Source organism: Anabrus simplex, chromosome 10 (genome assembly GCF_040414725.1).
Source record: "Anabrus simplex isolate iqAnaSimp1 chromosome 10, ASM4041472v1, whole genome shotgun sequence".
NCBI lineage: Eukaryota > Metazoa > Arthropoda > Insecta > Orthoptera > Tettigoniidae > Anabrus > Anabrus simplex.
In genome coordinates, this window is record NC_090274.1 from 63,922,758 (window position 1) to 63,940,071 (window position 17,314).

General features: G+C 41.3%; 1 protein-coding gene across 1 annotated transcript in view; it reads left to right on the top strand.

Annotated features, from left to right (window-relative positions):
- The window catches only part of LOC136881938 (hexosaminidase D), a 142,204-nt gene that overhangs the window by 106,731 nt on the left and 18,159 nt on the right, over positions 1–17,314 (top strand). The window contains exon 3 of the mRNA XM_067154397.2: positions 2,171–2,466. Within this exon, the coding sequence (XP_067010498.2) occupies positions 2,171–2,466 (296 nt within the window). The remainder of the gene's footprint in view (positions 1–2,170; positions 2,467–17,314) is intronic.

Sequence of the window (17,314 nt, forward strand, 5' to 3'; positions counted from 1 at the left end):
AACAAACCTTATTATTATTATTGTTATTAATTTGCCTCTGCCTATAGTACGTCTTAAGTACGATGAAGCCGGTCAGCTGCAAGGAGTTACTCATTAATATCCACCTTAATTTTATTCAGAGATTTTAATTTTCTTTTCTGTACTCAAAATTCGATTTTTAAATTTTAACATTAAAAAAATCCCCCAATTCTTCCTCTTTCAAATCCCATTATCATTTTTCCCTAACGCCATTTTTAAAACTCTAAATGTCAAATTTAATGGGTAGCGGATCGGCGTGTATAGAAAAAGCCAACGCCCCTTTTTCTTCACAGTGCCAGACAGACTTAGTTTCAAAGTTCTTTCGGTCTACCATTTCAATAATGCGCTAGAATATATTTATCTTGTAGTAGCCTTACGTTCTGCGTAAGAGGAGAAAGGCATCTGAGGAAGTAATTTACAGTCCACATCAGTTTTAAAGCAAGTATTTTTCTTAAATTTTCAATTAAAAATAGCTCAGCATTTTATTGTCGGTTGAATATTACTTCATATTTTTACTCCTGGAATAGCAAGAAACTAGATTTTTCCTTATTGAATGAATAATGTCCGCCTCAGTGGTGTACTGGTTAGTGTGATTAGCTGCCACCCCCAGAGACCCGCGTTCGATTCCCGGCTCTGCCACGAAATTTAAAAAGTAGTGTGAGGGCTGGAACGGGGTCCACTCAGCCTCGGGAGGTCAACTGAGTAGAGGTGGGTTCGATTCCCACCTCAGCCATTCTGGAAGTCGTTTTCCGTGGTTTCCCACTGCTCCTCCACGCAAATGCCGGGATGGTACCTAACTTAAGGCCAGGGTCGCTTCCTTCAATCTTCCTTGCCTATCCCTTCCCATCTTCTAATCCCCCCACAAGGTCCTTGTGAGGCCGCCTGGGCGAGGTACTGGTCATCCTCTCCAGTTGTATCCCCCGACCCAAGTCTCACGCTCCAGTACACTGCACTTGAGGCGTTAGAGGTGCGTTCCATCGTTGAGTCCGAGGAAGAAACCAACCCTTTAGGGTAAACGGATTAAGAAAGAAGCCGGCCCCGTGGTGTAGGGGTAGCGTGCTTGCCTCTTACCTGGAGACCCCGGATTCGATTCCTGGCCAGGTCAGGGATTTTTACCTGGACCTGAGGGCTGGTTCGAGGTCCGCTCAGCCTACGTGATTAGAATTGAGGGGCTATCTGACGGTGAGATAGCGGCCCCGGTCTAGAAAGCCTAGAATAACGGCCGAGAGGATTCGTCGTGCTGACACCTAGTAATCTGCAGGCCTTCGGGCTGAGCAGCGGTCGCTTGGTAGGCCAAGGCCGTTCAAGGGCTGTAGTACCATGGGGTTTGGTTTTGGGTTTTAGATTAAGAAAGAAAGAAAGAAAGAAAGAAAGAAAGAAAGAAAGAAAGAAAGAAAGAAAGGAAGAAAAATGAATACTGAGAAATTGAAAAATATATCTCCAATAGTTTATCTTCTTCTTCATGTGCCATGTCCTCACAAAGCGTTGGCGATCAGTAGCATGATCTGTTGTTTGTTCATAGCTGTTCTGAACAGAGTAAGCTTTGTCACCCCAAACCACTGGCTCAAGTTGCCGAGCCATGATGTCCTACTTCTGCCCGGACTACGTTTTCCATTAATTTTCCCTTGGAGTATTACTTGCAGAAGGTGGTATTTAGAGTTCCGCATCATATGACCAAAGTATTCTAGCTTCCTTCTCTTGATGGTAGTGAGAATTTCTGGTTCTTTGTTCATACGGTGCAAAACGTCTATATTGGTCATTTTAGCTGTCCAAGGTATCTTCAGCATCCTGACTGCAAACCCGGAGTTAAATATATGAGTATTTTTGACAAGTTTGCCAATTTGTAGCCCAAAAAAACTGAAAACTGTGCCGCAACGAACATTTCTCCATGCAACATATAAAAGTAAAATTTTTTTCAACTTTCCGACCAATTAAATAATCAAATAATCAAATAATTAAATAATCAACTCCCCATAAAATAAAAAATCATGCATTTAGATAGATAGATAGATAAATGTCTTTATTGGCGTAGTTAAGGCCATTGGGCCTTCTCTTACATTTAAGGGTCAGTTAAATAATATCACTTTTTGTCTGTTCTACCATCCCTAGAAATTTGATACACCTTGTGTATTCGAACGTAAATATGTTGCAGGTTGTGCAGTTGCTAGATTGGGCACGCAAGTCTGGCCTGGAGGTTATTCCCCTTGTACAGACGTTCGGCCACCTGGAGTACGCGCTGAAGCTCCCGGAGTTCAAGGGATTGAGAGAGCTGGCTTCATTCCCACAGGAGCTATGTCCGTCCCTGCCAGCCTCCCATGAGTTCGTGAAGGAGCTCGTGCGGCAAATCATGGCCCTTCACAAGGACACCCGCTACCTGCACATCGGCTGTGACGAGGTGTATCATCTGGCCGCGTGTGGCCGCTGTACCTCGCGCCATCTTGATCCCTCGTGAGTCAACTTTTACTGATGCTATAGTACAAAAACATGTGGTTAGCGTATGAGCAAAACATTATAGAATTGAACTTTCTTCTTCTACTACTTCTTCTTCTTTCATGTTCGGCTCCATGGCTAAATTGTTAGCGTGCTGGCCTTTGGTCACAGGGGTCTCGGGTTCGATTCCCGGCAGGGTCTGGAATTTTAACCAGCATTGGTTAATTCTGCTGGCACGGGGGCTGGGTGGATATGTCGTCTTCATCATCATTTCATCCTCATCACGAAGCGCAGGTCGCCTACGGGAGTCAAATCAAAAGACCTGCACCTGACGAGTCGCACATGTCTCGGATACTACCGGCACTAAAAGCCATACATCATTTCATTTTTCTTCTTTTCGTACCGCTTTTCCCCACATTGTAGGATCGCGGCTGCGACCGTGTCGCGCAAGTTGATTTGGCCCTCTTTTACAACCAGATGCCCTTCCTGACACCAACCCTATATGGAGAGATGTAATCGCTATTGCGTATTTCTCTCTGAATATGATCAGAACAGTGTTGGGACAAACACAAACACCCAGTCACCGAGCCAGAAGAATTGATTAGACGCGATTAAAATCCCCGAGGAGCCTCCGTGGCGCAGGCGGCAGCGCGTCGGCCTCTCACCGCTGGGTTCCGTGTTCCAGACAGACAGACTCTATTCAGCATACTTGAGGAATTTCAAGTCAACAGAAAAACAAAGAAATTGATCAAGGAAACTATAACGAGCACAACAGGGAAAGTTAAATTTTTAGGATAAATTTCAGAGCCATGCCTTTGCTGGCAGGACCTAGTGTTTACAGTGCACTATGTCTTCTGGTATGGGCTAGAGCAATTTTGTTAGTTTCATTGATCTGTCTATGTTTTATCCCTGGCTTTGACACTATGAAAGTGACTGAGGTATGAGCGATGCTAATAATGCCATTCCTTCTGCAGCCAGTCCCTGCTATGAATGGTGTGAAAATGTTGCTCATAAGGTCGGTTGGTGCATGCATTTCAGTGGGCTTGACAGACTGATATGTAATAGCAACTTCTGACTCGGTGAGGAAAGCAACGGAAACTACCTCACTCCTCATTTCCCTAGCACGCCTCTTCAGTGATGCCTAGGCCATCTATGACAGCTGATGGCAGAGCTGTTGAGGATCCAACCAGCCTTAGGGCTGAAGACTGAACATACTTTCAAAATTACAACAGGGGTCAGACAAGGCGATGGATTATTACCACTACTATTCAATCTAGTTCTGGAAAAAGTGGTTCGAGAATGGAAAAATGAAACTAAAGGGATCTGCCTTTGCAGATGACTTGACAATCCTCTCCCACAGCAAACAAGAAGTACTCCAGTCCGTACAAAACTTCATGAAATAGCAACAAGAACAAGTTTGTAAATTTCATATGAAAAGACGAAGTATATGGAAAGTACAAAATCAGAATTTAACAACCATCCTCCAATCACTAGATATGGGAAAATATACCAAGTAGATAAATTCAAATACCTAGCCGAAATTATACAACCAAATGGAATAAATCAGCAAGCAAACAAAGAAAGAATTACAAAATCACAAAAAGCATACAAAATGGTCTGGAGCAGATACTACAAAAAATCGATATCCCAAAACGCAAAATTGCGACACTAGAACACAGTTGTCAATCCAGAAGCCCTTTACGCATCATAAACTCTGAAAATGGTCGCAGATCACAAATAAAACACATCGAAAAACAAGAGAGGAAAATTCTCAGGAAAATTTTAGAACCTAAATGCGAAAATGGTGTTTGGATGAAAAGAAAATCACAGGAAATCTATCAAGTAACAGAAAAAAATCACAGACACCATTAGAAAAAGAAGATTAAAATTCTATGCTCACCTGATCGGGATGGATAACAATAGGCTAACAAAGAAAATACTAAATCTCGCAGTATCTCTAAAAAAAATCACAACTACTGGCTTACAGAAATAAACAAAGATCTTCAGGAAATTGGTATAAATGAAGAAATCTTGCAAGAGAGAAAAAATTCAGGAATCTCATAAACAAACACAAATTTGTTGATCAACATAAAGGACGAGCTACAGGATGGACGGTAGAACGCAAAAAGAAGCACAACGAAAAGATGAAGAGATTTTGGGAAGACAAGAAGAAACGTTGTGCTAAATAAGTTCACACGCGCTCCTTAGTTGGGAATAACGAATCAAACTATAATAATAATAATAATAATAATAATAATAATAATAATAATAATAATAATAATAATAATAATAATAATAAGTCACTTAAGTGGGGCCAATATCCAGTATTCGGGAGATAGTATGTTCGAACCCCACTGTCGGCAGCCCTGAAAATGGTTTTCCGTGGTTTCCCATTTTCACAGGCAAATTAAGGCCACGGCCGCTTCCTTCCCACTCCTAGCCCCTTCCTGTCCCATCGTCGCCATAAGACCTATCTGTGTTGGTGCGACGTAAAGCAACTAGCAATAATAATAATAATAATAATAATAATAATAATAATAATAATAATAATAATAATAATAATAATAATGGCGACTTTAACGCACAAATTGGTAAAGAAAAAGAACATCAGAAAACTGTTGGCAAATTCCCTGCTCACAAATTCACTAACAAAAACGGGTTGAGACTCACTGAACTGTGTCAACAAAACAATCTTAAAGTCATGTCAACTTCTCTGAGAAAATCTCCACGGAAACAGAAGACCTGGAGGTCTCCCGTTCCAGGGATCGGTGAATTTCAAATCGATCACATTGCCATCTCTCATCCCATGCAGAGAGAGGTACACGATGTACAGGTACGCCGAGGAGCAAACGTCGATTCCGATCACTACCTAGTGAGAATAAAAGTAAAATTCACCCCGAAGAAAATTCATCATAAGAGGTCACAAATACCGAAGTTTGATACGACACAGATTGGAAATACTAATCTGCAAGAAGTGTGGGAATGGGAACATGCAGGCACCTGGGAGAAATTCCGCAACAAAATCATCCAGAAAGCTCGAGAGCAAATTCCCCTGAAAAAGAATACTAAACACCCTTGGTGGAATTCTGAATGTGAACGTGCCTTGAAGGAACGAAAAGAAGCATTCCAGAAATACAACAGCAAGAAATCACCAGAAAAACAAACATATTTCAATGAAACTAGAAAACGAGTAGCCAAAATCATCAGGCAGGTCAAGAGAAAACACTTGAAGCAACAACTGGACTCGATTGAAGACAACTTTCGTAACTACAGTGTACGAGATTTCTACAGGGAATTCGGAGGACAAGTCCGTGGGTATGCTCCTCAAAACCTGGCTTTCAAAAGATCAGATGGAAAACTTGCATTCAGTAATCAGGATAATTGTCAGGAATTAGCACTTTACTTCGCTGATCTCCTCAACTGTCCAGAGCCCCTCACAAGATTCCCTCAAGAACCCCCAAGGTACACTTTCCCAGAATCTCCACCACCGACAGAGGAAGAAATCCGCGGCCACATCCTCAAACTTAAAAACAATAGGACCTCCGGAGAAGATGGCATCATTGCGGAACTTCTGAAAAATCTTGGACCTAACTCCCTCAAGGAGCTCACTCAAATCATCACAGATATCTGGCAATCTGAAGAATTACCTCAGGACTGGAAGTGCGCCCTCATCCACCCATTACACAAAAAGGGAGATAAGACCGACGTAAACAATTACAGGGGCATTTCTCTTCTCCAAGTGACTTACAAAATTCTTTCAGCTTGCCTTTTGAAGAGAACGCAAGAACAACTTGAACAAAGTATTGGCGAATATCAAGCAGGCTTCCGCCCTGGTCGCTCGTGTGCAGAACAAATATTCAACTTGAAGGCAACACTTAAATACAAAGCATTGAGGAACAAACCGGTCATCTGCATTTTTGTTGACTTCAGGAAAGCGTACGACTCGGTTGATCGACAGTCTCTCTTCGTTATTCTTGAGGAACTGGGGCTTGATTCCAAGACCCTCAACCTCATCAAGGCAACACTCACTGACACTATCTCCAAAGTTAAATTCATGGGGGAGATCTCTGAACCATTCCCGATTAAAACTGGCGTCCGACAAGGTGACGGCTTATCTCCGCTTCTTTTCAACCTCGTCCTAGACAAAGTCATCCGTGAGTGGGAAAAGGTATTGAAAGACATGGGATACTGGCGCCCCATACGACTAGGACGACCCAAAGACGGTATTGAGATATCATGCCTCGCTTTTGCAGATGACCTGGCCATACTTACAGATGATGTATTCACAGCCGTTAAACAAATTGAAACCCTTAGCGAATGTGCTGGAAAGGTTGGCCTACAAATTTCCTTTGAAAAGACCAAGTTCTTCTGCTCAAAACTTGACATCCAAACTTTGAACACGACACATGGGCAAATCAACCGAGTACCACACTTCAAGTACTTGGGAGAAATACTTGAACCAACGGGAAGCGAGAAGGTTGCCCAGAAAATTCGCCTACAAAAATTTCGGAAAGCCTACGGTAGGGTTCACAACATATACAATAAAAAGTGCTTGTCCCGCCATGCAAAGATCAGACACTATAATACAGTAATAAAGCCCGAAGTCTTATATGCCAGTGAGACCCGTACACTAAACGGGAAAGGTGACCTAGAAAATATTTTAAAAGAAGAAAGGAGAATCCTGAGGAAAATTCTCGGCCCCCGAAAAACAGAAGATGGATATAGACTGAGGTTACGCAGAGAGACAGAAGAGCATTCCAACATTGCAGCAGACATCCGTAAAAGACGTCTGAAATTCTATGGGCACGTCCACAGATTGCCGGCAAGTAGACTGACACACAAGATTCTCACCTACATAGAACATCTAAAAAATATTCCATGGGTATTAGAAGTGAAGAAGGATCTGGAAAAAGCCCAGATAAACCCAAATGACACCGCGGACAGAAACCTTTATAGGAAAAAAATTAATGGATGGAAAGTGCAACCAGAGAACGAAGTGAAAAAGAAGACTGGAGCAAAGTGGACAGAAGAACGAAAAAGGATCCACGGAGAAAGGATGAGAGCTGTTTGGCAACTCAGAAAACAGAATCGTTAGAGCTTTGCGTGATCCATTGGGTCCATACGCACATAATAATAATAATAATAATAATAATAATAATAATAATAATAATAATAATAATAATAATAATAATAATCAGACAAAACAGAATTCCAAATTGCTTATGATTAAACAAAGTATATGGAAGGGACTAGATCAGGTTTCAACAGTAAACCGTTAATCACCAAAAATGGAAATATCGCTCAAGTAGACAAATGTAGGTGAAATTATCGAACCAACTGGGTCAAATCAGCAAGATAACAAAGAAAGAATTGCAAAACTTCAAGGAGCGAACAGAGTTACTTGGAACAGATGCAGTAAAAGAAGTACCTAATCAAAAAAGGAAAATACAACACAGTAGTTAGAACAGAAGCACTTTATGCATCTGAATCTACTGTAATTGGTGGAAATCTCGAATAAAGATGATCGAAAAACACGAAAGAAAAAATCATCAGGAAAATCTTAGGACCAAAATGCGAAAATGGAATTTGGATGAAAAAGAAATCACAGGAAATCTGTCAAGTTAGAAAAAATCACAGATACAATCAGGATTACAATTTTATGGTCACTTACAGTATATAGAATGGATAATAACAGGTTCACAAAGAAAATTTTAATCTTAGCCTTATCAATGAAAAATTTCAATAATTGGCTAAAATAAATCAGTGAAGACCTAAATGAAATTAGCGTTACCGAAGAAACCATTCAAGATAGAATAACATTCAGAACGTTAATTCACAAACACAAATTTTCTGTAAAGCCCACCCGACTAAATACAGGATGAACTGAACAACGTAAAAAGGAACACAGAGAGTCTGATGAGGAGATGTTGGAAAGAGAAGAAGAAAAACAAAAGAAAGTGTTAATAAGTTCATACGCGCTCCTTAGTTGGACTTAACGAATCAAAAGTAATAATACAGAATATACTGGTTGGTAAAATGAGGGTAAAGTCAAATAAATATTAATGTTTATTTATTCCACTTATTCAATATATAAAAGTGATTTTAATTAAGAATTAAAATCTGTGAATAAAATTATAGGGACATGTTTCGCCCTTTATTTAAGGACATCATCAGCCTAGGACTTTATTTTTAAGAATATCTTACTATCTCGCTCACCTTTTGAAGCATATTTCCTACATCATCCTAAAATTCATTTGTAATTTATTTATTTTTTAAACCAACCACAATTAAGAACAATCAGGATCCTGATTTTTAATCTTTCAGATTGAGATTAAAGACTTTATTTTTAAGAATATCTTAGGCTGAAGATGCCCTTAAATAAAGGGCGAAACATGTCCCTATCATTTTATTCACAGATTTGAATTCTTAATTAAAATCACTTTTATCTATTGAATAGGTGGAATAAATAAACATTAATATTTATTTGACTTTATTGTCCAATTCCATACGGACCAAAATATGAGAATTATAACTTGTAATATGAGGGTATTTAACATATTAAAAGTGGAAGAAGTTTATGTACACACGTAAGTAAATATAATGATTTGTGACTCCAGGTTCCGAATTTTCACGGTTCAAGAGTGGCAACCCTCCTGCGGAGTGACAATTGATTTCTGAACGCCGTAAGAATATAATATTTTAATCCAGTATTGAGCAGTTAAAATGAAGGACCCCAGCTCGGTATCATTATATATCTATGGAAAGATATTTTGAGGATCTCCATCTATTTAAATACTAATTATCAACATGTACGTCATCGCTGAGAGAGAAGCCAAGTGATTTCAACATTCTTGGAGCGCAGTCTGCGAAAAATCGCAGACTGTCTGGCTTATGAACAGGGAAAATTCCTTTTTTTTTCAGTCCGTTTCCAAGTAGGGCACGGGATATTGCCAACTGACCGGTTTCTAGTCCGATTAGTCCTGCGTTGTACCATTCAGCTCCCATACAGGACACTCAGCGTCCGTTTGTATAAGAAATGGGCTTTCATTCATAATTCGAATTGTATTTCATGCCTGGGTCCGCCTCTGTGGTGTAGTGGTTACTGTGATTAGCTGCCATCCCCGGAGGACCGGATTCGATTCCCGGCTCTGCCACGAAATTCTAAAAGTGGTACGAGGACTGGAACGGGGTCCACTCAGCCTCTGAGCAGAGGGGGTTCGATTCCCACCTCAGCCTTCCTCGAAGTGTTTTTTCTTCTTTTTTCGTGGTTTCCCACTTCTCCTCATAGGCAAATGCCGGGATGGAACCTAACTAAAGGCCACGGACGCTTCCTTCCCTCTTCCTTGTCTATCCGTTCCGATCTTCCCATCCCTCCACAAGGTCCCTGTTCTGTATAGCAGGTGAGGTCACCTGGGTGAGGTACTGGTCCTCCTTCCCAGTTACCAAACCCCCCGATCCAAAGTCTCACGCTCCAGGACACTGTCCTTGAGGCGGTAGTGGTGGGATCTCTCGCTGAGTCCGAGGTAGAAACAACCCTGGAGGGTAAACGGATTACGCCAGTTGTATCCCCCGACCCAAAGTCTCACGCACCTGGATACTGTCCTTGAAGCGGTGGAGGTGGGATACCTCGCTGAGTCCGTGGGAAAAACCAACCCTGGAGGGTATACGGATTAAGAAAGAAAGAAAGAAAAATCATCAGAAAACACCCTGCCGCACTCGGATCTATTCAGGCCATTCATATCACTGCCCTCATGCTCGAGCCAGGAAGCAATTTCTTTCCTTGATTTTCCACAAAAAAGAAGTCACTAGAATTGACTCGAAATCATGTTTGACTCGTGTTAAACGAGTTGAAATATTTGACTTGTCATATCACTTGTAGCGGATCCTGACTACCATATGCTGCCTATCAGAGGAGATAGTCGTTACTTTTTCTTTACAAGGTCTTATGGCGACGATGGGATAGGAAGGGGCTAAGAGTGGGAAGGAAGTGGCCGTGGCCTTAATTAAGGCACATCCCCAGCATTTGCTTGGTGTGAAAATGGGAAACCACGGAAAACTATCTTCAGGGCTGCCGACACTGGAATTCGAACCCACTATCTCCCGATTCCTGGATACTGGCCGCGCTTAAGCGACTGCAGCTATCGAGCTCGGCAGTCTTTACTTTGCTCTTCTCTTTCGTATGTAATGTACTTCACAACAAGGTTAGTCAGAAAGCTAAAATGGTTGTCCTATTCTGTAACATCGACTGCGATTAGTGATTTCTTTAAGGCAATGAGGTTTGTTTTATTTATTTACAACATTCATCATCATCATCATCATCTGTTTACCCTCCAGGTTAGGTTTTTCCCTCGAACTCAGCGAAGGATCCCACCTCTACCGCCTCAAGGGCAGTGTCCTGGAGCTTCAGACTCTTGGTCGGGGATACAACTGGGGAGAATGACCAGTACCTCGCCCAGGCGGCCTCACCTGCTATGCTGAACAGGGGCCTTGTGGGGGATGGGGAAGATTGGAAAGGATAGACAAGGAAGAGGGAAGGAAGCGGCCGTGGCCTTAAGTTAGGTACCATCCCGGCATTTGCCTGGAGGAGAAGTGGGAAACTACGGAAAACCACTTCCAGGATGGCTGAAATGGGAATCGAACCCACCTCTACTCAGTTGACCTCCCGAGGCTGAGTGGACCCGGTTCCAGCCCTCGTACCACTTTTCAAATTTCGTGGCAGAGCCGGGAATCGAACCCGGACATCCGGGGGTGGCAGCTAATCACACTAACCACTACACCACAGAGGTATTTACAACATTACTGGTTTTAAAGTTATTGAAATGAACAAAAGGAAGTAGAAAGATTATACATATAACAAACATTCTTTCTTTCTTTCTTTCTTTCTTTCTTTCTTTCTTTCTTTCTTTCTTTCTTAATCCGTTTACCCTTCAGGGTTGGTTTTCCTCTCGAACTCAGTGAGGGATCCTACCTCTTCCCCGGCCTCACCTGCTATGCTGAACAGTGGCCTTTTGGGAAGATAGGAAGGGATAGACAAGGAAGTCGCCGTGGCCTCAAGTTAGGTACCATCTCGGCATTTGCCTGGAGAAGAAGTGGGAAACCACTTCAAGAGTGGCTGAAGTGGGAATCGAAACCCCTCTACTCAGTCGAACTCCCAAGGCTGAGTGGACCCCGTTCCAGCCCTCGTACCACTTATCAGAGCCGGGAATAAAACGCAGACCTCCTGGGGTGCAGTTAATCACACTAACCATTACACCATAGAGGCGGACTCTTTTTTAATTTATACCGTGGCATAATGCAAACAATGAAAGAATAGTTTTATTAATTCGGAGTCAGAGAACGAAGGCGAGAAATCTCGTCTCCTAGACATGATATGAGTAATAATATTCTTGCTGTTTAATTTTGGGAATATGAGTTGGAGTTATCTCTTTTCATACATCAGACAGGTTGATTACCGGCTCCACGGTGCAGGGGTAATGTGTCTGCCTCTTACACGGAGGACTCGGGTTCGATTCCCGGCCAGGTCAAGGAATTTTACCTGGATCTGAGGACTGGTTCGCGGTTCACTCAGCCTACGTGATCACAATTGAGGAGCTATCTGACGGTGAGATACCGGCCCCCGTCTAGAAAGCCAAGAATAACGGCCGAGATGATTTTCCGTGCTGACCACACTACACCTCGTAATCTGCAGGCCTTCGGGCTGAGTGACGGTCGCTTGGTAGGCCAAGGCCCTTCGCGGCTGTTGCGCCATGGAATTTGTTTCTTTTGACAGGTGGATCACGAAAGTAGTGTAGATGTAAGTGATATGTAGCAACTTTGTAGTAAACAAGTAAGCCGTGCCCCTGTTTGGCTTTCTTCTTCTTCTTCTTCTTCTTCTTCGTCTTCTTATTCGTTTTAGCTTTCTTCTTCTTCTTTTAGCCTTCTTCTTCTTCTTCTTCTTCTTCTTCTTCTTCTTCTTCTGCGCGAATGGGTCACTTTGGACCACGCTGAATCAACACTGGGGTGCTTTCTTGCTTCCCCAATAGTTCTTCATTTGCATTGATTGTTATAATTTTTGTTCCTCTGACCAAGTGCAGTACATTGTGTTGGGTTCTTCTCATCTTCCTCAAAACCCTTTGTGTGAACAATTTTCCTGATTATATTCCTATCCTGCATATTTGATGATCCTAATTCAGTGAGGTCTTTCTCTACATGCTTACACCATTTTGATCTTGTACGCTTGATTTGCAAAAATCCACAACCCTTCAGGTATCCACTCAATGTCGAAAATCTCCTAGGGATATGAGCTACGAATTTTAGGTAAATAAAAAATAATAAAGTATGAGATTATATTCTTTATTTATTCCTAAAATTTACAATTATTTTCTTATACATCGTTTTCCGGTCGATTATATTAGCACTTTGCCCTTTTCTACCATTACGAGCGCTAATGTGAGTCAATGTAAAGTTTCACTTAAGCCCTTATAAGTCTGGACGTTTTTCAAAACTCAAAGAGAGCCTGAGGGTACTGAACCAAGGAACATATTACAGAAAGAATTATGTAAATAAGTTCGTTTGGCTAGGATTTGAATAAAAAATAAAACGACCGGGCGAGCTGGCCGTGCGGTTAAGGTCCCGCAGCTGTGAACTTGCATCCATTAGGTAGTGGGTTCGAACCCCACTATTGGCAGCCCTAAAGATGGTTTTCCGTGATTTCCCATTTTCACACGAGGCAAATGCTGGGGCTGTACCTTAATTAAGGCCACGGCCGGTTCCTTCCCACTCCTAGCCCCTCCCTGTCCCATCGTCGCCATAAGACCTATCTGTGTCGGTGCGACGTAAAGCAAATAGCAAAATAATAATAAAACGAGTAAATAAACAAGCGATTTAGGCCGGAAGTGATTTTCGATTTTTTCTTGTTTTTTGTTTTATAGAGCTATCCAAGCCTGATAATTTGAAATATTTCCTGGCCATTTGTTTTTTGTTTTGTAGAGCTATCCAAGACTGATAATTTGAAACATTTCCTGGCCATTTGTTTTTAGTTTTATAGAGCTATCCAAGACTGATAATTTGAAACATTTCCTGGCCATTTGTTTTTAGTTTTATAGAGCTATCCAAGACTGATAATTTGAAACATTTCCTGGCCATTTGTTTTTTGTTTTATAGAGCTATCCAAGACTTATAATTTGAAACATTTCCTGGCCATTTATCCCTTCATCTTTTTGCTTAATTTTACGTTTTTCGTAGAATGGGGACCCTGCTTTGTTGGCTAAGACATGTTTTCAACATTAACATTTGTGTATTCGATAAGTAAGTCGGTCGCTATTCATTATTTCCAAATGGCTTAGAAACTGAATTCGCCACAGTCTCATTGTATATTATATTTCCTAATTGGGTTTGGGGGTAAATTTTAAATATCCTGATTTCTTCCTTTTGATGTCTTGGTCTCTTACCTTTCGTTTCGTGTGATAAGCCTACTTCTGGACATCGTTGCTATTTTGTTGTTTATCCATGCTAAAAGCTGGTAAAATACCTGTTCTCAGGAATGCTATACATCACATCCTTGGACAAAGGGTAATAATAGAATGTGGCTGACGCACTTCTTCGGTCCCAGAGACGCACGTATCAGAGAGCGAGCCCGCCAAAATCTAACATGTGACTGCCAACAAATTAAAAATGCCGAGAGAAGCAGCTGAACGTTAACAAATACGTAGTAATTCTAGTCACCGCTCCAAAGTTATATATACACACCACCAATGTCAGCAGTGAAAGTTGAGCCACATGATTGATGCTGGGTTTGATTCATAAAGCACAAGGTTGTGAGTTGAAAAACATTAATGTTTTTTTTCGTGAAATCTACTTACAAAGAGCATTATTTGAGATTTTACAGTAGCGGCGATTGGGTATTAGGAGGGGGGGGGGAATATACAAACGACAAAAGGTACCCTGGTTTGTGAAATGTAGCGGGCGGGGGTATATGCATCAAAACTGAAAAAATAAAAGCTAAAAAGTGGGAAGTTTCTTTATGCTCTCTGGGTAAATTTCGACTGAGGAGAAAAGGTTGACAGTTTACCAACTTAGAGTACCTACCAAAAGTTTAACCCTTTAATGCATGATTTTTTTTATTTTCCTGTTTAAAAGTTATTTTTGGACTTTCCATAAGGTTTATAGAACGGAAAAAATATTGAAACAATATCAATAATGCTGCATACATGCTACATCATGAATAAACATTCTCTTTGATACGGTTGCCAATCAACTAGTTCCTACATAAAATATATACAAATGGGTAACTAAGATCAAAGATATTCTATAAACAACTCGGAACTCATGTGGAACATGCACTGATTCATGAAATGCCCACCAGTGGAGTGCAAATCAATTTGTTAATGTATGTTGCATATATGCTACGTCATGAAACAAAGGGGTGTAGGCTCTCCCATCTCATACCATATGCTACTCTAAGGCAACAGTACAGCCAACCTATGAGTAACTAAGGTCAAATATATTATATAAATATCTTGGAACACATGTGGAACAGTGGAACATTATAGAAGAACTGAGCATCACAAAACGTTTATCTTCCCACGTTAGTGAAAGTTACCTCCAGTTCCTGGGACACATTTTGAGGAGAGAAGGAGACAATTTAGAAAAGACCAGACGAAGAGGCAGAACAACAAGTAGATGGTCAGACCAAGCAAAGAAGATCACCGGTCTACCTCTTCACAATATCTTAAGAAGAGCTGAAGACCGCTCAGCATGGAAAAATCTCGTTAAGGATGCAGTTACTAACGAAGTGAAGAAATGAGGTCACGACGCTCAGCAATGAGTAAACCGAGTGTTGTTGATGATGATGATGATACCTTCTGTAGTTGAAATGAACAAGATGGTCTTTATACCCGAAAAGTGGGATATTTTTATAGGTTCTGAAATTGTTTCACAAATTATAACTCTTAAACTTTACTCAATATTTCAAAGGTTGTTTGTCATATGAGTATATCAACATGAATAAGACGCACAATTTTCTGCAGACCAACGTACAATAAATGTACGACCAGGAGTTCATTAACTGATTTTCGCTGGTGGTCTTAAATGTTTGTTGGGCCTAGGTACTGTAAGTACGGTAATATTGAGTTTTTGATTCAATACTATACAATAAAAATTTCACCAAAGGAACAATATTACACATTTATTACAATTAAATAGAACGGCGTGATTATACAATTAAAAATAATCTAGTTTTTGACTACACACAAACTACAACCTGTGACAATAAAGTTCGGTGAATGAAGTCAGAAAGGTCGATCCGGCAACGCTGCACCTGCGTAGCAGCAGGTTTTGACCATCTGCTCCCAATGTTGTTCAGTTGAGCATCGTGTGTGGCCGTGTAAGACCTGTTTGACACAGTGTGTGTTTAGTGCGTTGGTTCTGAACTGCGAACAGGAACATGAACGACCAAAAGATCAATGTACAGTTTTGTTTTAAGTTTGGCAAGACACCGAAAGAAACGCATGCGATGCTGGTACGTGTTTATGAAGATCGACCACTGTCCTTGGAGTGTGTGTACGAGTGGTTCGCCCGTTTTCGAGGAGACTGGGAAAGTGTTTCTGACAACCCCCGTAGCGGAAGACCGCCGTCAGTAACGAAAACATTGAGAAGGTGAGGACATTAATCACGAACGATCGGCGATTAACTGTGCGCATGATAGCGGATGAACCTCGAATCCGTGCGACAAATCGTTACCTAGAAGTTAGGGAGGAGGAAAACGTGTTCTCGTCTTGTGCCACATCACTTGACTGACGATCAGAAGCAGGCACGTTTAGAGGCTTCACAGGATTTTGTCGAAACGGCGGATGCGACACCAAATGTCTTGAACTGTATTGTCACTGAGAATGAAACCTGGTGTCTCAGGTACGACCCGGAAACGAAACGGCACAGCATGGAATGGCGTTCTCCGGGATCCCCTCGTCGGAAAAAGGTCAGAGCCGAGAAGTCACGCATCAAACTCGCTTTGAAAGGAAAGAGATTTGACGATATTCCCGACATCCAACGGAACTCGAGGCTTTTGAATACCATCCCAAAGGAAGCCTTCTTCAAAGTTTCCAGGACATGTATCGCCGATCTCGGCAGTGCATAGTTATGGAAGGGGACTATTTCGAAGGACAGTAAGTCACTGTCGTGCATTGTTCATTTATGTTGATAGTACAGGACTACTCACCGAACTTTGTCACAGGTTGTAATAGACACTAAACAGACTGCCAGACTGACGACTGCGCGCGGCATGTCCATGACGTTGGCAAAGAAAATATACCCCTGCTACCCTTCCTCACAGCTTGTGCAAAGACGAACGACGTCTTGTGCGTATTTCCGCAAGTAATTTTCTTTATAATTAAAGGAAAGAATTAGCCGATAACACAACAGGGCTTGTAAAAATTGCTTTTGTTTTAATATTTCCTAGCTCCAGTCGGCTAAAGTGGAATAAAAATGTAATGTTTTCTCTACAAAGTGAGGGGGGCTGCCCCCCTTGCCTCTCTTAAACGCCGCTACTGCCGTTTTACCTTACATTTTAAAAGAGCATTTCAATATCCACAAATGGTTTCGTACAACGAGCTTTTGTACAATTTAGAAATGGAGAGTTTAGAATATCGAAGCCAGAAAGATGCAGTAATAAATTTGCAAATTAATAATCTGAGTTCCTTTCCCTCCTAAATTTCCATGTGCAGCAGCCAGATTCAAGATTTCATGTAACATATTCAAATAAAAAATATTGTAACATGTTGGCGGGGTACTTAAATGAATAAATGAGTACAGCACCTGGTAGCAACCTATTTCTAAGATTTATTAACTAAGCACTACCACTACAGATTTACACACACACACATAGTCATCG